Source organism: Octodon degus, unplaced genomic scaffold (assembly GCF_000260255.1).
Source record: "Octodon degus isolate 3935 unplaced genomic scaffold, OctDeg1.0 scaffold00025, whole genome shotgun sequence".
NCBI lineage: Eukaryota > Metazoa > Chordata > Mammalia > Rodentia > Octodontidae > Octodon > Octodon degus.
In genome coordinates, this window is record NW_004524601.1 from 924567 (window position 1) to 947746 (window position 23180).

At 57.2% G+C, this 23180-nt stretch overlaps 1 protein-coding gene across 1 annotated transcript in view; it reads right to left on the reverse strand.

Annotated features, from left to right (window-relative positions):
* Positions 1–4864: 4864 nt before the first annotated feature.
* The window catches only part of LOC101572360 (aldehyde oxidase 1), a 41591-nt gene continuing 23275 nt past the window's right edge, over positions 4865–23180 (reverse strand). The window contains exons 21-35 of the mRNA XM_004628602.2: positions 21950–22074; positions 20314–20447; positions 19550–19637; positions 18325–18411; positions 17591–17782; positions 16787–17014; positions 15268–15363; positions 14670–14798; positions 14103–14177; positions 10990–11042; positions 10177–10291; positions 7842–7907; positions 6505–6693; positions 5947–6114; positions 4865–5330 (exon numbers count right to left, since the gene is read on the reverse strand). Coding sequence (XP_004628659.1) covers positions 5280–5330; positions 5947–6114; positions 6505–6693; positions 7842–7907; positions 10177–10291; positions 10990–11042; positions 14103–14177; positions 14670–14798; positions 15268–15363; positions 16787–17014; positions 17591–17782; positions 18325–18411; positions 19550–19637; positions 20314–20447; positions 21950–22074 — 1796 coding nt within the window. The 3' untranslated portion in view covers positions 4865–5279. The remainder of the gene's footprint in view (positions 5331–5946; positions 6115–6504; positions 6694–7841; positions 7908–10176; positions 10292–10989; positions 11043–14102; positions 14178–14669; positions 14799–15267; positions 15364–16786; positions 17015–17590; positions 17783–18324; positions 18412–19549; positions 19638–20313; positions 20448–21949; positions 22075–23180) is intronic.

The following is a 23180-nucleotide window of genomic DNA, read 5'->3' on the forward strand; positions in this document are numbered from 1 at the left end:
GGGGTCCCCACAGGGCCGCCTCTTCTGAACCAGATAATAGGGGTGCAGCAGAATAACTCCCAATTTGGGGTGCTTGGCCTCAAAATGAGACAAATATTTATAATCACGGAAGACACATACCTGAACTTCCATTCATTGTTGAGCTGCTGCAGGGCAGGGAGAGGACCAAGGAGTGGGAGATGGTTTTCCAGGCAGTGCGGAGCCACCCTGTATGCTCTCGGTAGGCTGATCCTGCTGGAGCCAGGTGATTGTGGAAATGTGTCTCCTAGTGGAGAGCGGGTGAGTGAGCAGGGCTGGCCCATGTAGTTTCTAAGGATACCTTCCAAACTCTTGCGCCTGTAGTGAAACTCCTGAACGCTCAGTGGACTAGATCACAGTCGCTGTAGCTGCACATTGTACCTGGTATAGGGGCCACAAGGGCCACCCGGGCTTGTGGTCTGTGCTTTGGGGGTGGGGGCAACCCCAGGGTGCATCTGGTCCCACACACTTGAGGGCTCACGGCCAATTCTCAGCACCACGAGCCTCACATCTCGCAACATGGGAGCCTGAGCATCTCCCGCACTGACTGGAAGCCGAGGATCCCTGTGAGCCAAGCCTTTGGGGGATCCTGGGTCTGGGAATCCACATCCTGCCCATAGCCCTGGTGGTCATTGTCCTTGCTTAATGCAGGAGCCACGTCATCGACTAGTGCGTTTGTGGGGCTGAAGTCCTATGCAGATCGGGATGCTGGTGAGGGAGTCTCAAGGAGGAAGAGGATGGATGAGTGCGAGAGAAGGCAGTTTCTGGAGAGCTCTGAGCTTTACTTTGCTTCCCCAGACAGAGCGAGCAACAAATTCAATAAATTCACTGAACTACCCTGGCGACCTGCGCCGAGGAAACGATTGTTCAGACAGGCCGCTTTCCTGGGCGCGAGGGTTATTTCTGTGTGGAAAGAACCATTCAGAATGTTTTGTTGATCGTATTCCTGACTTGATCAAACTTCGTTCTTTGTAATTTAACACTGCATAGCACAGAAGTGGATTTGGCTCATTTGGGCAGGACAAGCGGTCACCTTTCTTCTGGAGGACAGCAGCGAGAGCTCACACCTGGACAGCACTAACCTTTTCTCTTGCGGTACTTCAGGGAAGCACGGAAGGCCATGTGTTGCACAGTTCTGGCTCTCCTTGGGCGGGGTGCATGGGAGTGGGAGACTAGTTTGGTGCTCATCACTGGAAAACACACCCTTTGCTCTCTCCTTCCCTCAATGCTGGAAAGGAAGAACAACCGAGAGGCAGCCGCTGCCCGGGCTGCTTCAGCCCTTCAGGGGCCGGACCTGCGTGCAAAACCACTTCCTCCTCCTCTGCCTCAGGGAGGGGCCTGGGCGGGTGCCGGGGAGTTGGCTGAGCCATGTTCAAGAGTCTCGAGCCGGCGGTTGGCTGCCCGCTGCCCTCCGTCTCCTGTCTCCCGGCTGCCCTCCACTGTCTTCAAGCCCCGCAGAGCTGCTTTCCCACTGCATCAGGGAATGCCGCCTCCTCCCTGGAGAGACCTGGGCCCAGGCCCACCTGGGGCGCAGGCCCAGCGCAAGGGGAGGCGGGTGGGATTGCGAGCCCCATGCCTGCCGGCACCCCTTTAATTACAAAAGGAACACCGATGTTTGCTTGGAAAGCCAAAAACAAGAAAGTGCATGAAACAGAAAGTAAGAACCCTCAGGCCAATGCTTTTCAGATATCATCTGAGGATGCCTAAGTGTGGTTTTCACACAGGAATACATACATGCAGCATGCATCATGACCCTCTAGCAAGTAAAGTTGAAACATTTATATCAGAAACTATGACTTTCCAAGCTTCTCGGGCTCTCTGTGCCTCACTGGCCTCCCCAGCGAAATGAACAAAATCAGTGCATCAGCGTGTGCGTGTGAGCCCGCGGGAGGGTCAGGCTCTGCTGTGCAGAGCGGGGAGGGGCACCGTGGCCGTGGCCCGGGAGTGAGGTGATCTTCGGCTCGGTGTGGCCAGGCAGGCTCTGTCTCAGACTCGGGTAGAGGCTTGGGCCTGAGCAGTGGCGGCGCAGAGAGCAGCTCTGGGTGTCGGCGCTGGTGGGCTGAGCCTCCACGATGGCTTCAGTGATGGGGACACCTGCTGGGGACACCCTGAGTCTGGTGCCTGGGAGCCCCCTGTGACGATGGAGAGCCAGGCCAGGCTCTTTCTGCCCGGAGGCACCCCCCCATCCCCGCCCGAAGGGTGCTGTAAGCTGGGCCGCTGGGCCGCAGCTCCTGGGACCCCAATGTTCATGGCAGCAATGGAGGAGCGACGGGGACCCCGGAGGCGCTGCCCAGCGGTCACGTGCAAGCCGGTGTCCCTCAGCCACCAGTCCCTCTGACGCGGCCCTCAGAGCCCTGCCTCACCTGCTCCGTCCTGCTCTCCCCACCAGGCGTGGCTCATCAGAGCTTTCCAGTGACCACTTGTCACTCTGTGCCCTCGGGGCAGGGCACAGCCCTGTGGCCTTCTTCCAGCACCAAGGGTGGTGTCCCCGCAGACTCGGGCTCTGCACAGGCTCCGCACTCAGCCCGGAGGCTACCCACCGCACGCTCCGGCCTGCGGTGACCCCACGGTCTGCAGCTGCAGGGAGGGGCAGGCACCGCCGAGTCACAGCCCTGGTTCTTGGTGGGACTGCTCCCAGGCTGGGCTGCCGTGACTGAGAAGGTGTCCCTGATAGCCCCCTGGGGGCTTGTGACCCCATTATTTCTCAGCTGCCTGACTTCCTGCTTCTCTCCACACCTGCATTAAAACTCGACACATAATCTACGTCTCTTTTCAAATTTCTTTAAGTTGGCCTATCTGTGCCTCAGTGGCCTCTCCTGTGAAGTGGACAAAATAATCACACCTCATAGGGCTGTTGTGTGGATTAAGTAATTAATCATGAAATACAAAGTGCTAAGGGCTGCCAGGGAGACAGCTCAGTGCAATAAGTGCTTGCATGGCAAGTGCAAGGTCCTGAATTCAATCTCTGGTGCCAGGGGGAAAAAATTCCTAAGCAAAGTGCTGAGGGCTGTGCCAGGCACAGAATAAGCTCTCAGAAATGCTACCATCAGGATGACTAACTGATCAGCCAGCTGTTGATTTACTGTATAATGATTTTTAATTTTTGCTATTACAAATCTGCTGTAGTGAAACCCTTTGGACTTCATTTTGAGCATTTGAACAAGAATTTCTGTTTGGATAAATCCTTAGTACTGGAATTTCTGCTTGAAGGGTAGGCATGCTGCTGGGGCTTCAGATCTGCTCTGATATATAGAGCAGAGAGAGAGAGAGAGAGAGAGAGAGAGACAGGCAGACAGACAGAGACAGAGAGACAGCGAGAGAGACACACACACAGAGAAAGAGACAGATGGGGGAGAGAGAAAGACAGAGACAGAAATGGGAGAGAGAGACAGACAGAGACAGAGGCAGAGGCAGAGAGAGACGGGGAGATAAAGAGAGAGAGACAGAGGCAGAGACAGATGGGGAGAGAGAAAGATAGAGATGGGGAGAGAGAGAGAGAGACAGAGACGGGGGGAGAGAGAGAGAGACAGAGGCAGAGAGAGACGAGAGAGACGGGGGAGAGAGAGACAGAGACAGAGATGGGGGAGAGAGAAGGAGAGAGACAGAGACAGAGACAGAAACAGAGAGAGACAGAGTGAGAGCCAGAGCCAGGGCCAGGGCCAGGGCCAGGGCCCAGCCTCACCAGCCCTGCTGGTGCCCAAACGTGTCTTACGCTCCCCACCAGTAATTCCTTGGTGCCTCCCAAAGATGCCGCATGCCCGCTGGCGGTCACCACCCCCATCCCCTGCCCTGAGCTGTCCTTGTGACTTCCTGTGGTGGCCTGGTGTGCAGACGGGATGATGCTGTACAGCACGTGTCTGGGACTCACACCCAGATGACGTTTCCAGGCTGTGTGGGACCTGCCCTGGCGCTTCACCCTTTCTCCAGCTGAGCAAAGCGCCTCGTGTGGCTGTCTCATCTCTTGTGCATCAAATGGCAGAAACTTTTTAGGTTGCTTTCACTTGGTGGTGGTTGTGAGAACTCTGTGAACACTTGCTGAACACAGTTGATGTGGATGCATGCTTTGGGGTCCTTGAGCGTGTACCCGGGTGTCCGTGAGGCAGTCCGTGCCCACTGTTCAGGGACTGCCCACTGCTCTCCACGGTGTCTGTGCTGTCTTGCCTTCCATCGGCAATGACCGGGTCGCATTTCTCCACACTTTTTTTTCTTGGTTCTCGGAATGACCTTAGGACCCCGAGCTCACCAGGCAGCACCGCACTGCCACGCTGTCCCACCCACCCCTCCCCTCCCCACACCTTACAGCGCCTGCCATCGTCCGTGGCTTTGGCTCCAGCCCCTGGTGTGGATGTGTGTGCAGCGGTGTCTCGCTGTGGCTCTGGTCTGCACCTCCTCACTGCTGGTGAGCTGCCGCACTTTGCCTGGGCTCCCTGGGCAGCTGTCTCCTCAGAGCTACGTCTGCTCGTCCCCTTTGCCCATTTTAAAAACTGTGCTGTCTTTTCCTGTTGAGTTGTGTTCCTTGTATATCCTAGATACAGTCCCTACTAGACATGGCATTTGCAAATATTCGCTCCTATTTTCTGGGTTTCTTTCCAACTTACTTGTTTCATGCTGGGGGGACTAAGCCTAGGGACATGATGGCCTAAGCCACTGCTCTGTCACCCAGCAACATTCCCAGGACTCAGGCGTCCAAGGGCCCTTTAAGGCACTTTCTCCTTCAGTTTTGATGAAGTCTAATGCATGCTTCTCCCTGGGTCCCACGGACTCTGGAGACCCCGCCCCAGGTGGACAGGACATTGAGACGAACAAAAAAGCAATGACGCCAATGAGGAGCTCCCTCAGACAGTTGTCTTTCAGCAGACAGTATAATTTTTATTGGTAAATACAAGCCAGATACAAATCACATAGAAATCATCCTGTGCTCCAGCCCAGGGACACAGCAATGGTGAATACCGCCCTCGAGGGAAGGAGTTCATAGTCATGCCATTTAAAGTGTGCTTTACAAATTGCAAATGCCTATTAATCAGTCTCTTCTATATCTATCATCTATCTCTCATCACTGGTGAGCTATCTCCTATCATGTATCATCAGTGTATCGACACTCTATCACCTACCACCTATCTATCACCTATCTAGCTGAACCGGCTCTCACACAGGCAGGGTGCTCAGCAGGGTCTCTCATGCCGCGCAGCTGCCCGAGAAGAGGGTGGCTGTCTGGGCTGCGGTGCGAAGCGCCACCCTCTCCTCCAGAGGTTTGTGTGCGCTTATATGGGGACATCCCAAGGAACGTAGGATCCAGGGGCGTCTCTCGGAATCTAGAAGAAGAGAACAAAGGTAGAAAATGTTGTTACTCGCATGGAACACCGCAGAACATGGGCCCCGGAGAGCAGGGTGCTGAGAGGTCGGGAGCACAGGCCTGGAGGGCCCACGAGGCTTGGGGGCTCCACACGTCACTCACACTCAGGAGGGGAGGAAAGTCGGGCCAATCTCTGTTCCTCTATGAGGAAGAGGTGAGTTGTGGAGGTGAGGTGGGGATGTGGAGGGCCCCTCCCAGCAGGAGGACACCTCTCATGGTCACGGGACAGCTGTGACCATGGCTCTTTCCAGCACAAGAGCTCTGCTCCATGCAGGCAACCGGGAGCTGAGTGTGGATGGACACACCGGGAAGGGTCCCGGCTGGCTCTCCCGGCCTATTGGGAGAGGGGCTGACTGTGGCTGTGCACCCCGGTCCTGGCCTGGCCATGCAGGGTCTACAGAGGACACTGAGCTACTCCGGGGACGAGACAAGATGGGGGGGACACGAGCCTTCAGCTGAGCGGGCCCAGCTGGGCAGCTGCAGGCGTGAGCTCAGGGCCACTCTGCTTTGCGGCCTAAACACACCGAGGCAGGGACCAGCGTTACCCATCTGACTTGCCTCTCCGGCAGACCTACCATGCTGGTGAACCTGTCTTCGCAGGCCATCCTGATCTTCTCCGGGGTCAGCGGGCTGGAGAGCGCCAGCCTCCCGGGCAGCCCCCTCTCCCGCCGCGCGGCGCTCACTGCATCCCAGATGGCGAAGAGCACGGAGCACCCCAGGAACACCCCAGACTCCCCGAGGCCCTGCAGGAAGCAGGCAGCAAGATTACGGCCAGTCTCTGCGTGTGTGTGCAGATGCACGGGTCCTATGTGTTGTCCACATAAGCTCTTAGTAAAAGATGTAACTTAAGCTTCTGCCCCAGTTCCTGTCCTTAGGACGCTAGCCTAAGAAATGGCCCCACGCCAAGACAGCAGCGCACGCGTGTGAAGAGGAGTATGTGGAAGGGCAGCTCCTCCACGACAACGGTCACATTTGGGCCCCGGAAAGCCTTCTCTCTCACGCTGTGCATCTGCTGTCGATGAGCGCTTGCAGGTGTCTGCTGTGACCCTGGCGCAAGTGCACTGCACTTGGGAGTGAAGGGCACCACACCGTGGGTGTCACCCAGCCTGACAGATGCTCGCTGCCTGGCTCACCTTGGACGAGTACAGGGTGTTCGAGTTTTCGGATGGAGGCAGGAAGGAGATGTGCAGCTCGGCTGGGACGTCACAGGTGGCTGGAATCTTGTACTGGTCAGGGCCCCGCGTGTGCAGTGCACCCCGGGGCGAGTACTTCAGCTCCTCCGAGGTGTACAGCCCCATGCCTTGGATGAAGGCGCCTTCAACCTGGCTCCGACAAATCCCACACTGAGCAGCGTCCCCATGAGGTCTCAGGGTGACAGGCGCACGTGCAGGAGGCCGACCCCAGGGCTTCTCCAGACATCACCAAGTCAGCAACAAGCACCAGGTCACAGCGCCCTGCTGTGCGCAGAAGCCCCTGCTATCCACATCCACACAGAACCAGCTCCTCAGAGGCCAGGCCATCTGAGCCTACGCCTTGCCCATGTGACAGCTGCGACAGCCTTGTGTTTGCACTCGGTGTCCCCTGCAGTAGCGGGAAGTGGCCTCGGCTTCCTGGGCCAGGCCCCCAGTTCCTCCACACCCTCCTGGGACTTCCTTCCTTCCTCATTCCCACCCCATGGTGCTGATAATCACCCTTAGGCCCAGCCACTCTCAGCTCCTGTCACCGCCACCTGGGCTGGGGCTCTTCCTGCTGGGCCCTGGTCTCTCTGGTCCCACTCCAGCCCCGGCCTGGGCCCCGGCCTTGGGCCAGCTGTGGACATGGGTCTGACTGCGCTGACTCCTTCTTTCACTGTGATTGCCCTGGCTTCCTCCCCAGGGCTCCTCAGATTTCCCCTCCTGCAGTTCTTCCCATCCTGTGACACATTTCTGGGACCCGTAGGACACTCTACCCAAGAGGGGCTGGAATCTGTGATGCGCGTGTGGGAAGGTTCCTGGGGGGCCCGAGTCGTCATGAGTGTGGGACTCCAGCAGGCCCAAGGAGGGCACATTTTGTGTCTTTGAGAGAAGCTAGGCACTTGGGGCGTCCCAGTCTGGTCAGTTAGTTCCAATTGGTTAGAAATCGGAACAGAGGCTGCCGCTCAGCGACCAATGCGGTAAGTGTAGGGCTTGGTTACTCCCGCCTGCCTGCCTGCCTGTCACTGCTTGACACGGGAGCGCGCAGGTGCAGGCCCTCACACCTCTAGCCCAGGGCTCGGGGCCCAGCAGTGGCCTCTGGGTCACCTCTCTGCAGCAGCCTTGCTCCCACCACAAAGCACCTTCTTCCCAAGCCCTGCACACCTGTCCCTCCTTCCTACGCGGTAGGAAATGCGAGTTCTGTCTCTGGCTGCGGCCGTGCTGAGGAGGGGGCGGCAGGAAGGCTGTCCGGGTGTGCGGGGTCCCCTGTTGCCCCCAACAGGGCGAGTGGCACCCACCTGGCCTCGGTCGAGGGCGGGGTTGATGCTGTGGCCAACATCCATGACGATGTCTGTCCTGATGTTCTAGAATAGAGAGAAAGCCCAGTGTCGGCCCCTTGCAGGTGACTGAGCATGGAGACTCTGAGGAGCGCCTCCCGCCTGCCGCCATGGGACAGAGATTCCCTGGCCATACTGTTTCAGGAGGAACAAAAAACAAAGACTTTGCCATGTAAGACTGTAAAAGTTGCGCAAATACTCTCAAGTAGCTGTTTTTTCTTCTTAGAAACACAAGTACTTGACTTTGCCTCCAGCTGGGTGGTGGAACAGACTGCATTTGATCCGTGACAGTGTCGGGGATGACACTGAGAAGGAAGCCCTGTGACTGGGCCATCCCAGCGGCCAGTGTCACCACAGGGCCCACGGCGCAGGGCGCTTTCGGAGGTGCGGAGCTGGGTGGTGGCAGCAGCTGTAACGGTCACCAATGCTCTGCACGCTCCACTCTTGGACAAGGACTAGGTCTGATGTGAGCTCATTGTCTGACGACACAGATGGGGATGCAGGTCCAGCTGCTGTGACACCACCGTGCCCCAGAATCCTGCGCCTTTGCTGCTGAGACTCAGCGACTCTGCCACAACAGAGCTCGCAGGCAGAGGGGACCCCGAGTTCTCCTGTGTGACCTTCCCACCCCGCTTTTCCAGAACACACACTGGTTCAGAATGCTTGTTGGCAGTGAAAACTCTCCTCGTCTTGCCCGCGGACGGCTGTGGTGGACACGAAGCTCTCTGAGCCTGCTGGCCGCTGCGGACTGCAGAAGCGACAGAGCAGCACCCTGCGCTCCGATGGCCGCTGACCCAGGGAGCCCGCAGGCAGGGCCTGTGAGGAGTGCAGGCAAACGGAGGCCTCATGGGAACCGTGGGGTGTGACTTAGAGGCAGGTGTCCTGGCCCCAGGAGCCACGAGGTGACAGCAGCCTCACAAGAAACCCCAAGCCGGGGTCACCCAGACAAGTCACTCCCAGGTCTGACCCGAGCAGGGGCTGCAGCTCGGATTTATTATTTTTAGCTGCTGTGTTTGTGGTGACTGGACACGCAGCACCAGCCAGTGAGGGCACGGACTATGCTGTAGGAATGTCGTAGGAATGGGGTGATTCTATCACCAGAAGGGGCTGGCCGGAAAGCAGGCCCAGCGAGGGAGTCGGGAGATGGCCTTTGGTGCAGGGTGACACTTCCTGGGCTGCAGAGCTAGATGTCGTAATTAGACGGCTTGGTGCACTCCGAGGAGCCCACCAAGTTGTGAGGACTCAGTGGAGCTCAGAGCAAGGCTAGCCCTGACTTGGAATCTTAACAGCCCAGGCACACACACGCTGCGCGAAATCCAAGCGGTTACGTCTCTCCAGCTTTTCTCTGAGGGGAAGGAGTTCGGTGTGAGAGCGGAGGTGGGTGGGCAGCCACTCTGTCGTGGGAGCTCAAAGTAGCCACGGCTCAGCCCAGGCTGAGATAGGCTTAGCCCAGCCACATCTTGGGCAGGCAGCCAGGAGAGGCGTGCAGGATCCCACAGATGAGGCTGGCTGGGGTGCAGGAGGCATGTGTGGGGATCCCCAAAGTGAAAACTTTTATCTGAACACCACTGCCACCCAAGACTGGAAGCTCAGGACATGTGGGACCAGCAAGACCAGGGCTTGCTCCTGGCAGGCCTCGCAGGGGTCGCACCAGACTGGCGCACTGGTCCCACGGCTCTGCGAGGAAGCACAGCCCACTTACTGTGTGGATGAGCCCAGGCCACTGCCACAGCACCGCTGAGCAGCTTTCCTTCCTCCAGCAGCCGGGCTGCAAGCAGAGAAACTGGGTCTGTGAGCCGTGTGTGTGCGTGTGAGTATGTGTGCGCAGGCACAGGTGTGTGCATGTGTATGTCTGTGTGTCAATATGTGCACATCCTGCACAAGAACGTGCTGGAACTAGCTAAAAAGAGGGACCTGGCTGGCACCAAGGTTCTGAGAGCTGGCCAGGCCCGGCCAACCCTTGGTGCTGGTCAGCAGATTTGGATACCCAGGGGCCCTGCAGGAGCACTCCGGCCTATTCCCCACAGTGAGCAAGGCTGCCAGCAGTGCCCACTAGCTGACACCCCTTCAGGCTCTTCTTTTCTTGAAGTAGCTTCTTCCGGGATTCTCTGGTGAAGGGCAGGGGCTGCCAGACAGGGCTGCCAGGTTCCCATGGAAGTGTCACCTCACAGGTGACTCCTGAATTCTGTTCTCTGGCACCATCAGAGCTTACCTCGGGCCAGCAGCATGGCTCCCGAGAGCGCATGGGGTGCCGAGGGCCACAACGTGCCCCAAGACCTCGCCTGTCAGCACTGACCTTGTGTGTCCCTGTCAGGCAGTCGACCTCCACTTCGGAGCAGGCAGCCCCATACACGCAGTACTCGAAGGGGTGGCCTTCACCCTTCTCCCAGTCGATGTTCGATTCATAGCCCCTGGAGGAGCAGGACACTGTGACTGCAGGAGCTGGAGCCTTGGCCCGGTCACCCCTGCTCCCTTCCCGTACAGCTCACTACGTGCAAGGAAGGCTCCCAGCACTCTTGCAGGCCGAGGGCCGTGGCAGGCAGCTCTGTGTCACCCTGCTGCGCAGCGTGACAGGCAAACCCTCACCCACAGCGAGAGACAGCTCTCATGCCCCACTTGAGGCCACGTGGCTGGCGCCAGTGCCACATCCCTTTCCAGGTGGGCACGGCGCCTGTCTCACCGGGGCCACTTGCATCTCTACCTTTGTTCCTTGACTAAGGGGGGCACCATGCTGTAAGAGCCATGCCCTGCGGAGCAGCCCAGCACCGACCCCCAAGGGGGGATGTGGAGTCCTGCTGGCTGGTCTTGCGTGGGGCCTGCTTTCCCCAGAAAAAGTCCCGGTCTGGGATTAGCGACAGCCGAATGTTCTTTATAGTCAAGATTAAATGAAGGCACAAAGTCACGTACTGCCAAAGGTGAAAACAGGACTGAAATTCTTTTTCAAGGTACCCTGCTGGGAGACCCAGGGAAGAGGGTCACAAGCCGGAGCCCAACCTGAGCGCTTAGAAACTTAGCGAGACCCTGCCTCACGATAAAAAATAAGGACGCAGCAGTGGAAGGCTGGGTTCAGCCTCAAAGACTGACAGCACGCGATGTGAGGCCTACTCACCTGAAGTATCCGATAGCAGAGAGGCTGATGCTCTGGTCGAACGCAGCCTGCGCCTGTGAAGGAAGGCCGGGATGCGTGAGATGGTGTGTGGGGAGAGGGTCCCCACACTGCCGCTGCACCTGCGTTTGGTGGCTCTGGGCTGCAGGGGTGAGGAGGGTCCTCTAGGTCCTCCCTCTCCAAGCATGCCTCCCTGCATGCGTGACGGTGTCGGCCTGGGCCTGTGTGCCAGTGGGTGACACAGAGGCACAGGGTGGCACCCCATGCTTGGCTGATGAGTTCACCACCCGAGAGGGGAGCCTGTGCCCGTGGCAGTCGGGGACAGTAGTGGCCGCACGCTCAGTTTTAGCTCCAGCTCCTCCCTGTTTCTGTGGCAGGGAGTAATTTTGCTACATGATACCCCACCACAGAAAGTTCCTCTGACTGCACAAAGTTGGCTGCTTCCCAGAAAAGCAAGGGTTAGGTCACGGGGGAGAAGTGTGGCGAGGCGCTCCGCCACCCAGGACAGGCGGCATCCTACAAGGATGGACGGCTGCGGGGACGGCCACCCTGGGCACACCACTGTGCCACTTCCTGCAGCTGGGCACAGCAGGGCACAGGCAAAGGCTCCAGGAAGGCTCTGGAGCACCCACCTCAAGTGGCCCACACCTCGGAAGCAGCAGGACCCTTCCAGGGGGGAGGGAGTGTGGCTGGAATCAAAGCCAAGGCTAGGAATGGGCTCTACCCGGAGCTGCACCCCAGCCTGGAGTTGCTTCTCAGCAGAACCCTCTAAGAGGACCCCCAAACCATGCCTTAATGTTGTGAAGCTGGTGTCCCTGCACCGTGGGCCCAGCACCCGGACCACACCGTCTGCTGCCTCCTCGCCGGGACCCAAGATGCTCACGGGGACCTCCGGACGGGCATCTTCTCCCCAGCTAGGCTCCCCGCGCTTCGGTGGAAGCAGCCAGGTATTTGCAGCCCGAGTGAGTGCCTGCATACCTCCGTGGCTGGCTCCCGTTCCCAATGACAGCCTGGGCGACTTCCCTTTTATAGAATGAGTGAGTCCCTTATTGCCTTTCTACTTGAGGAACAGTGGAGCCCAAAAAGGAGAAGAAATAGGTTGTCGCTGTTATCCAGAGAGCAGCCTGTTCCAAAGGCCGGGACTTTAATCATTCAGGCTGAAAACAGACATCCTGGCAGGAAAACCCTCTTGTGCTCCAGTAGAAATTTCACAGACGCCTTCTGAATACGGGCTGCTTGTCATGGCAGCCGGCTACTGCCTGCTGTCTCTCAGGGAGGTGATTGTTCAAAAAGAAGGGGGCGGGGAATGAAGGCAGGAGACAGGAAAAGGAGTGTTGCGGGACTGTCCTGCTACAATGCTGTCTACGGTTAGATTTCTGGACTTATGTGTAAACATATATAATTCTTTATTCCTATTTTTAAAATTTATTTTAATTTTTAAAAATTTTTTTCGTCATATTCTGTATGGACTTAAAGTTTAACATTTCAATACTTAATGAAAATACCTGTTCCATGTTATGCCTAAGATATTTGATATTCAGACAGATAGTGAGGTTAAGCTCAACTGCCTAGCTTGAATGGTAATAACAATAAGCTTCTCTTCTGGAGGGTTAACAACCTAAGTCTGCAGACCAAAAATTAGGGAAAAGGAGGGCTACAAGGAAAGCCAACATTCTGGCCCTAGCCTTCCAAGGTCAATTAAAACTCAGGACATATGAGAACTTGTACTGTAACATCATGTAACTCAGTAGTGTCCCAAATGTTCTGATCAAGGAAATTATGAGGCCGAAGAGGAAAGTGATCGATGATGTAGAGTGTGCCTAAGGAGAGTCACATGGAGAGAAAACATTCTCTCAGACTTTCACAGATAGCACATTGGCCAAGCAATGGCCATGACTCATCCACATAGCTGACACTGACAAAGGATCTACAATCTGAGGTATGGGATCTCAGGATAAATCCTGAGGGGGTTTCACTGACCTTATCAGACCCAAAAGCTACAACTCTTGTTGCATAGGTCTTGCTTTATTTTGGTCTTAACCATCCAGCAGAAAAGTATACAAATGAAGTTTAAGAAGTAAAACCATTGTGTTATGATGAGCTGTTGGGGACTCAGGTCAACAACTTCTGACATTGCCAGTCATGCGAAAGACCCAATACCATTTTGGACTACTGGTCTATTTTGGAATATTCTGCTGAGTTCACACACCTATAATATTTAAATGACAGAACTAAACAAAAAAAGGGGATACAGATGAATGACTATTTTGTATCTGTGTATTCAAAACGGTTAGAATAGACATACAGCTACATTCTCTTAATTCAATGAATAGAGGGATTTGTTCTAATAGTGTTTATAAATAGGATATCATGTCTGCATCTTGTACAACAAATAACCACTAGGAAGACAGTATGCAATGTGTTAATTATTGAAACTGTCCTACTAATTTGATTTGAAACTGTTTTGTTGCTATTTGTTTCTCAATAAAATTATGGGGAAAAACCAAAGAGGGTGGTAGAAAGCACAGGTAGAGCACAGAACAAGGTCCAGAGCCCAGCAATTTCAGAGATGACTTTTGAGGTCTGCACAGTCCTACGGATAACCCGCTACGACTACTGGACTACATTGGATTACTCTGCTGAATTCACACACCCACAATATTTGAATGGCAATGGAATACCCATCTCTGACAAAACTAAATGACAAAGGAGGACATAAATGAAGGACCATTTTGTATCTGTGTATACAAAATAGTTAGGATAGATATACGGCTACTTTCTCTTAATTCAATGAGAAGATTTGTACTAATAGTGTTTGAACAGGATATCATGTCTGTATCTTGTACTATGAATAACTACTACGGAGACAACAATATGTGATATATTAGTTATTGTAACTGTCTTACTATCCTATTTTGAAACTGTCTCATTACTATTTGTTTCTCAATAAAATTAATAAAAATTTAAAAAAAGAAATTTCACAGATGTCGGTGTTGCCCGCTGTGTGAGTTGAGGACTTGGCGCCAGGCCTCCCTGCCACTGTGTGCCCGGACCGTCTGCGGGTATCTGCTGGCCCCGCCCCCACCCTCCCATAAAGCACAGCAGGCGATTCTCACCCAGTCCTTCCACGTCCCCCGGGGATTCTTGCTGATGATGGGTTCAAGGCGTCTCAGAAGAGTTTGACAGGCGTCCTGAGGATTGTATGTCGAGAGTAAAATTATGACCATGATTTCACTCAGAGAACACAGCTGGTCCTCCCATGCCTTATCTGAGATCCAGGGGCCACAGAGTAGGACCGTCCCTTTCAGAGGACCACCTGAAGGCTGCATGGGCACTGCAGGTACGAGCACGTCTTAGGGACAGAGCCTTTTAAACCAGGTGAAGAAGGTGGGATGTAGCACAAAACCTGTCAGCTTCAGATGTGGTGGGTTTGCTCTGTGGACTGCCTCCTGGGCAGGGCAAGTGGTGCAGCGGGGCGGGGTGGGGCTGTGGAAGAGAGCCGGACACAAGCCCAGGGAGGTGATGTGCAGACAGATCTGGCTCTTTGGTGGGGTTGAAAGCACATTCCAGCCAATGAGAGGGCAGTAGCCGAGGAGACAGGGGTGACACGAGGGTAGCGTGCATGAGCTGGAGTCTCGCAGCCTGTGGCTCAGCGCCGAGGGTAGCGGTGGGATGCCACTCACCTTCACCGCCAGCCCATTGAGATCGGCCACCACGGAGCCTCCGGAGGCATTGGCATTAGGGATGGTTTCTGTGCTTGTCCTCCGCAGGTGGATGTTCCCCATGGGCATCTTCAGCTCCCGGCTCACCACCTGGATTTCAGGGCAGCCTGGCCTCAGGCACTTTGGTTACCTGTGGAGCTGCGTGCACACCCCGCCTGGCTGGAGTGTGGAGCTGTCAGCTGTATGCTGACTCAGGAGGCCCAGGAAGCTCTGCTTCCTTGAGACCCTGGAGCTCGTCTGGATTCAATCTCTGCGCGCGTTTGCTTCCTGGATTTGCCTGGCCATTCGGCCGGGAGGCGCGTAAGCAAGGAGCCCTTTGCTGGCATCTCAGAATCCTGAAAGCCACCTCTGCTGCCAGCGCCCTCTAGCCCCACACTCTAGCCACCCTCTCAGAGCCCCTCACCATGCCGCAGGCCCACTACCAGCCTCCTGCTGAGAACACGGCTGCTGCAGCCCAGGCTCCCGCCCTGTCCGGGGTCCGGGAGGTGCACCCCCGGCCTCTCCAGGACACCCTCGTGTACCAGGACAGGCTGAGCGGCACCGCTGATCCGCACCTTACCTGCAGCATTTTCGTGTGGACGCCCTGCCCCATCTCGATCCCGCCGTGTGTGAGCAGCACAGAGCCATCCAGATAAATGTGGACCAGAGCGGAGGCCTGCACGGGATGAGGGGGGTGAGCAGAGGTCCCTGGCGGGCACCGCGCTGGGCTCTGATGGTTAGGGTGGGCTTTAGAGATGGTCTTTCCCTCCGATCCCGCAGGCCCTGCCAAGCCAAGCGTAACCAAGCCCAGCCCGCCTCCTGCTGGCTCTGTAGCGGGCTCCGTGGGCAAGGGCTCCGGTGCCCAAGTATGCACTGTGAGCCGCTGCTCCAGAGACATGCAAGGCTTCAGGACACCCTGACGAGAGTCCACTTCGTGAGCCGAGGGCTCAGGGAGCCTTCCCCTCCTTCCAGAGGGCTGATGACTCAGGGCCTCCACCGACCACACCAGGGGCTTGTCTCAGTGGTGTGGACTTGCTGCCCTGGTCAGCAGAGGAAGCTGGGGATGCCCAGGGCGGCAGCAGAAAACCCATCCTCCCGGACAGAGGGGTACAGTGACTGTGGCCAGGGTAGAATGAGTCGGCAGACCCTGTCGCTGATGATGTTGACTCTGGTGCGGGAGCCCTGAAGGCAGCAAGGCCCTGGCCACCTGGGGTGCACACAGCGGCCTACATGGCCCGTGCTCTGAGCTTTGATCAGGGACTTCAGGGGCGCGGAGACCCCATCCTAGGGTCCTGGACAGCACCAGCCTCCAGGCCTCCTGAAGTGGACGTCAGCTGCGGGACACACTAGGGGACAGTGGGTGGGGTTTTCAGGCCCCTCCTGAGCCCATGGGGCTTTGGCTGTGCTCACAGTGCCAGCTCCACCCTGGCCGTCTCATCTGTCTGTCCCACCTGTCATCCTCTTAGACAGATGGCCTTTTCCACCACTGCCACCACAGGAGGAGAGAGGCTGCCCCCAACACCCTTGGAACAGGCCAAGCCCCTGGCAAGGGGCTGCTGCAGAAGGGACCTCTGCTGAGGTCCTGTCCCTGCGGTCCTCCACACACAGCAGACACCCAACATGTCTCTCGAGGCTGCCCACGCCCACACCCACTGTCCTGTCCCCTTCTCCCTGCAGCCTCCTAGAGATAAGGCTTCCAGGACTCTGTCTTCACCCGCAGCAGCTACTCTCAGATGAACTTCTGGCCCTGGGCATGGAAAGTTGTAGGAGTGCTGCACTGTTCTGGGTGCAGCAGACTCTGCCTCAGCCACAGGAGGTGGTGCCTGCACCCAGCTTCTGGCTCCACATGTTTCCACAGCTGGAAGAGGAGCCTGGGCCACTGAGTGCCCAGATTCCACCTGAGCCTCCAGGCATTTCCCCAGATGTGCCCCACAAGTGTGGGGGCAGCAGAGGCCCCCAGCTCCTCTGTGGGAGGCCGGCTTGACCACACAGCTCTCTAGAGTTCAGTGACAGCACGCTGAAACCACCAGGTAGGGATTCCCGTAGGACGGGATGGGAGATGCCACTGTGCTGCCCTGGTGGCCACCGTGAGAGCCCACCTGGCCCATGGCAACGTTGCCAATGCCCACCGGGAACTTCAGGGGGACCATGGCCAGCCCTCGCTTCTTCCAGGGACTCCCCGCGTTGAACCTGTCCACGGCTGCCCGCCGCAGGGAGAAGGCAGACTTGGCCTTGCACTCGCTCCAGCAGCGGGCCAGGCCCTCGGTGTTGATCTCTTGTCCACAGGGCATCCGCTCGATTCCCTGGTACAGGTTCACCTCTCGGACCTGGGGAGGGAAGGCAGGCAGAAGCGAGGGGCCTGGCAGCCATGGTCCCCAAGCCATGCAATCCTGCAAGGCCAGCCGAGTGCCCTTCCAGCCCATGGCACAGGTACTCAAAGCCCTCACAGCCGTTGTGGCAGTGAGCACCGAGCCTGCATGTCTACCCCACCTGCCCCAAGTAATTTCAGGGAGACCTTGGCTGTGGTCCTACCCAGCCCAGTGTGGTTTGTGGGTGTTCCTAGGCCACATGAGTCAGACTATTCAGATATACCCCAAGACAGCTGGGCATACGCCTATGATCCCAGGAGGCTGAGGCAGGAGGATTGAAAGTTTGAGCCCATGGACAACTTAGCAAGATTCTGTCTCAAAATAAAAAATGCCTGCGGATGTGGTTCAGCGTGACACCCAAACTGTGCAGGGCACGGCAGCTGCGGAGCTGTCACACCCTGTGACAAGGCAGCCCGCTCTCCTGAAGTTGCCCTTCCAATTCCTTGGGTCTCAGCCTGACCTTATCCACTGGGGGTTGCCCCTCCAGGGCGAGGACTCCAGGGCCTCCCTGGGGTGTGCGGGAGTCTGTGTTACCTCCTCTGGGGACAAGCCGCACTTGGTCGCCACCTCCACCAGGCAGGCCTCCGTGATGAGCCCCGCCTGCGGGAAGCCGAAGCCGCGCAGCGCTGTGTTGGCCGGGAGGTTGGTTCTGCAGGCGCGGCCTCGGCAGCGCAGGTTGGGCAGCTTGTACGCGTTCTCCATTTTCAAGAGCCCCATCTCCACCACCTGTGGCAGCCAGGGGATGCGGTGACAGCCTTGTCCTCCGCTCCTGTTTGTCACCCTGAGGTCTGAGGCTGAAATCCGGCAGGCACCGCCTGGCCTCCTGCCTCCTGCGGGAGCTGCTGGCCTGCACTATGCCCCACACTGGCTGCAGGGAGTGAGCCACCAAGCTTGAGCAATTGTTCCTTTGAAATCAGTATCTTAATTTTCACGTTTTATTTATTTATTCACATATTTGGTGCAGAGTCTCACTACATAGCTCCAACTTGTAATGATCTGCCTGTTTTAGCCTTCTCAGTGCTGGGATTACAGGCATGCGCCACCACACCCGGTCTCAGTGGCCGGCCCAGTTCCTGAGTCACCCCGGCTAGGACGTCCAGGCCTGGAGCACTGCAGGCCTGCCTGGAAGCAGCTTCAGCCCTGTGTCTGTCACTCATACTCGGCCAACCAGAAGGAGGCCTCGGGCCTCTTATACGGAAAGGGACTCCAGGCAAGACTGAGGTCGCTGCAGGGCACTGCAAAGAGGTGACGTGCTGGGAAACACTTACCCACAGGGACTCATCCAGGGTGCTGCCCCCGTTGTTGTAGTGCTCCATGTCCAGGGCCACGATCCGACCGTCATTCTTGAACCCCACCTGCGGGGAGAGCTGACCTTGACCCCGGCCCAGCAGGGCCAGTGTGCTCGGTCCCCACAGGCACCAGGCCTGCGAAAGGCCTGGGCAGAGACCAGCAGAGACCGCCTTGAGAAAGTTCGCTCTAGTAAGTCCTTTAACTAAACCAAAACCAAAACAGCCTGGACATCTCTGTTAATCTTTAGGCCTCCACCCAAGTTACTACAGCCCCATGGGCTTCCGTTCCGGTCCTGGGCACACAGGGGGACCACCCTGCCCAGACACGCTGGCAGCGGATGGCAAAGTGCTCGCCTGGGTCCTCCACAGATGGGTCTGGTGCCTGAAACGCCTCCACGTGACATCACATCTCTCTCTCGCCCTGCTGGCTGCCCACCTCAGGGCCCCGTCCAGGGGTTTGGGGCCCGAGAGGACTTCCTGTGGGGGGGTATCCACTGGCAGCCACCAGCCTAGCGGCCACCCAGCCCTGAACTGTGTGGTAGTCTAATGGAGTTGGTTTAGAGGGAACTGAGGCAGCCACTGGGCGGCACGGCTACCATATCAGACGGCGCGGCCCAGGGGATGGCACGGTGGTGTCCCCGGACTAACTCAGAGCTCAGGTTCCGGAGCGCAGCCCTCCCCTCCCTTATCCTCTATCAATCACGTCGGGCCATGGCTTGAACACAAAATAATATCCCAAGGTTAGGACCCCGAGAGGGCTCTGTTTGTTATAGCAGTTGGTCCATCGTGACGGGTATAACTAGCTCTTAAGAGGTAAAGGGATTTCCCACTATGGAAACATGTCAAGGAATTTCTGGGACAGTTTTTAAAAATACTTTCAATTCATTAAAAAGAGGGAAGCCCATTTGCAAATGATTGCAATTTTTCCATAACGCTGTTGTTATGGGGATTATTCTACTTTGCTTTTTAGTATATGAGAATAAGTATGGTTATCAGATTGACTTTCATGGACGAATGCACTGCAGAGCTTTCTGTTTTGGACTCCGTAAGGCATGGTGCTGGCCGGTAGCTTCTCTCTGGGCAAAGCGGACAAACATCCTAGGCCAGCCAGGAACATGTGGACTGGCCACACGGGCACGGAGAGCAGGGTGGACACGCCCCGGGGAGCGGTGCTGGGCCAGCCCTCCCACTCCCCTGCACTCACCTTGTACTTCCCGAGGTACGGGTGGCGGCCCCCAGTGATCAGCATGTCCTCTCCTCGCTCCAGGACACAGCGGACAGCACGGTCAAGTCTGAACAGAGGAACAAGGTGAGTTCCCACAGGGGGATCCCCCGTGGCACCACGGCACCCACACACTGCCTCCAAAGGCTGCAGGCTCTGTCCACCTTCCGCACTGACCCCTGACACACCACGGCCCCCTGCCTCTGGGCCCAGGCTCTGGGCACTGCTGTGGGCTTTCCCTCTGCTATCAGAAGATGGCCCAAGGCCACGAGCCAGAACGGTGACAAGTGGCAGAGCCAAGTGAGTCTGGACAAGGTCTTCTCCTGTAGGGACGGAGGACCTGGTGATGCCACTAGACACAGGCAACTCCCCAGGGTAATGTTTGAGATCCCTAAAGGCAATCGGCCACAGAAACAGACGCCGTCCAGCCGGAGCAGTGGCCATGCATGGTCAGACCGCGGTGCCCGCACCCACGGCGTGGCCAGCGTGTCGAGGGCCAGGGCCCACGTCCTGTCCCCTTTCCAGGCACTGTACTACTTCTGATGTGGCTTTTATTTATCACAGTGGCGGATTCGTAGGTTGACTCTCATAACACACCACTGGATGATCAAGACAGATGAAACCGAAACACACTCTCCGCTCGGGGGTGCTGCTCAGGGTAACCTCAGTTCTGCTTCTTCCTGGGTAGCCCAGACCCTGCAGTTTCCTTGAGGACTCATGCAGCGATCTGCGCTTTTCCCACTTACCTGTGGGCGGCAAAAGCCGTCACAGCGGCCAGGACGCCCGTCTTGATGACTTTGCCCCCGAACGCCCCGCCAACGCGCCGCACGTGACACATGACCTTGTTAGCCGGCAGCTTCAAGGTGGCAGCAACAATGTCCTGTGAAGGGCGGCAGCTCTCAGCAGGGCCACTCACTGCCCCAGAGCCTCGCAGAGACCAGCCCTGAAGCAGAGGTGTGCCAGCCGCCACTCGCTGTTGCCGCTGTCGAGCCGAGCGCAGAGGAAGGCCGTAACCTTGGCAGGCTCGCCGCAGGCTCGGCGGCGGCTGGCGACCAGCACACCGCCTGGTCATTATCAGGCGGGCTTGCCTCGCTGTGGAACTTTTTCATACTAGCAATTCTTAAGTTTCTCCCCTAAGAAAGAAACCTCCATGATCCACACATGGAGTGTCCCTGGCCACTAAGCCCAGGGCTGTGTCCACAGCAGTGAGGCTCGGTCCTCTCCCTGTGGAGCGCTGACCCCTCTCCCTTTGGGTCTTCCCTGTATTCGGGTCCCTTCTTTAGCACCCTCAATGTTTAGGGCCCTTTAGTCTTTTGTTTGTTTTTCTTTTTTGTATTTTTTAGGGAAGGTTCTACAGGGTGTTCAGGGTCTCACTACTAGATCAGACTCGTAGTGATTCTCCTGTTTACAGGCTCCCAAGAGCTGGGATTACAGGCGTGCACCACCATGACCAGTCTCAGTTGCCATCTCAGCGTGTCCTGGGGGCGGGGCAGGCACAGCCCCCGGGGTACCCTGGTCCTTGCCCCTGTTTGCAGGTGCTTTAATCCACTGAGCTATTTGGCCAGCCCTAGGGTCCTTTCATCGTAACAAGAGATTTATAGCAGGGGGGCTGAGGGTCATGGGGTAGGGGGACAACACTGGGATGGAGCCACTGGCGCTGCCTGAGTCCTGCCTTCCACACGGCATTGCACACCCACAGGGACAGCACAGCCAGGCGGATGCAACCTCCAGAGTCTGCCCCCCAGTGTGGCTCTCGCACGCCCTGGCACCTGGCCTTGGTCTCCTAAACGCACCTTCCCAGCTCCACATCTGCTGGACCTCCTGTGCCCCTCCCCATGCCTTCCAATCCATGTCCTCTGGTCTGCCTGTCCTTCCGTCCCTTGACCCACCCCCGACGTCTTGTCTTCCTGCTGTCCAGGTCAGACTGGAGTCAGTAACCATGAAAATAGCCGGGGGCTTGGCTTGCTGTGGGATGGCTGGAAATGGCCTCTCTCCCCATCGGACGACTCTGACCGTGGGGCCACCGCTTCTCCAGGCCTTGCACCGCTCTTCTGAGCTGTGCTCCAGGCTAGGGGCAGGCGCGCCTTCCTCTGTTGTTTCTGCAACCATGCCAAGAGCATAGCAGAAGACCTGCGCTGACTGCCTGACTGGGTTTGCAGTCACAGACCAAGGACAGCGGCGCCTCTTGAGAGTCTAAATAAACTCAAACCTAGTTTTAATTTTAATAAAACTCTTCACATCTGGAAGTCGTGTCGCATCAGTGGACTGCTAGTGCTGGGTGTCCCTTCACCACCTGAGGGACAGACCTTCTGTCTTGAAGCCCGCTCAGCATTTCCTGGCAGAAGCCGTTCGTCTGTGTCCCTGCACAGTGGCCCGCATTACCTGGATGTATCTGGGGAACTGTGTGGACACGTAGACATCCATCTCTTGGTCCTCACCCCTGGGCACAACGAGCATGCTTTGGGTTTCCATGTAGAAGTGCTCCTGGCCGCCCATGTGGACTGTACCTGTCAGGAAAGCACTGGGAGTCAAGGCGGCTGTCACCCCGGAGGCAGAGCTTGCAGCGCCCATGGCGTCAGCGAGGTGCAGCTCCACCCGTAGGCAGGAGCGCAGGTCCACCCTGGGCCGGCGCATGACCCTCGAGGGCACTGCGGCCAGCCCGAGCATGAGGGCGAGCAGATGTACAGTTCCAGGACGAGACGGGATGGGGGGCGGGGTCCCCGATCCCTGCATACACAGCCGGGCCCTGAATGTCGCCTACAACCTGTGTTGAGCCCAGCTAAGCTGTGTCAGGAGGCCACGGGAGAAGGCACCTGGGTCACACACTCCTGCCTCAAGCCCTCTCACAAGCCCCACCCAAAACCACAGGCCTGAGGTGCAACTCTGAGACCCACTGCTGACTCGCGAGGGCACAACACACCCCGGCCGCGGCACCACAGGCCAGCGGGCTTTCTTCCTACGCAACCTGCCCGGCCTCTGCTTTTCCAGGAAACCCTAACTCTTCCTTCATGCTCAGGGCAGGGCGGAGGCCACCCCTGGTCTGCCCCACGGCATCGCAGTCTCCTTCTGGCATGTTATTTTCAAACAAAGCCCAAGGAAGACTGACAGGCAGAGAAGAGGGTGATAGGAGGGACAGCCGGGTCCCAGAAGACACAGAGGTGCGCGCACCACTTGCCCTTGGCATGCCGTCTTGTCCCTGAATAAGCCAACACCCCCTGGCAGAGATGGAAGAGCGCCGCTGGGCGCTTATTCTCAAAGCCAGGCCATAGAAGGGCAGCTAGGGAGACCTGCTGCCTCGAGGCAGCGCACACCTAGCGGCCGAGCCGCATGGAAATTCAGCAGCCCCAGATGTGCAGGGAGCCCCAGACCTGCACCAGCACCCTGCTTCCACACCAGGAGCCTGTGCCTCCACCCCACCTGGAAACAACAAACATCGGCCTGGGGGTTGGTGAGATAGCTCAGTGGTGTAAGCACCTGCCTGGCAGGCACAAGGACCCAGGGTCAACGCCTGGCACCACATGTCACACACGCCGTGCTGGCCCCAGAACCTGGTGTGGTGGTGTACGCCTATAATCCCAGTGCTGGGGAGGCTGAGATAGGAGGATCACTACGC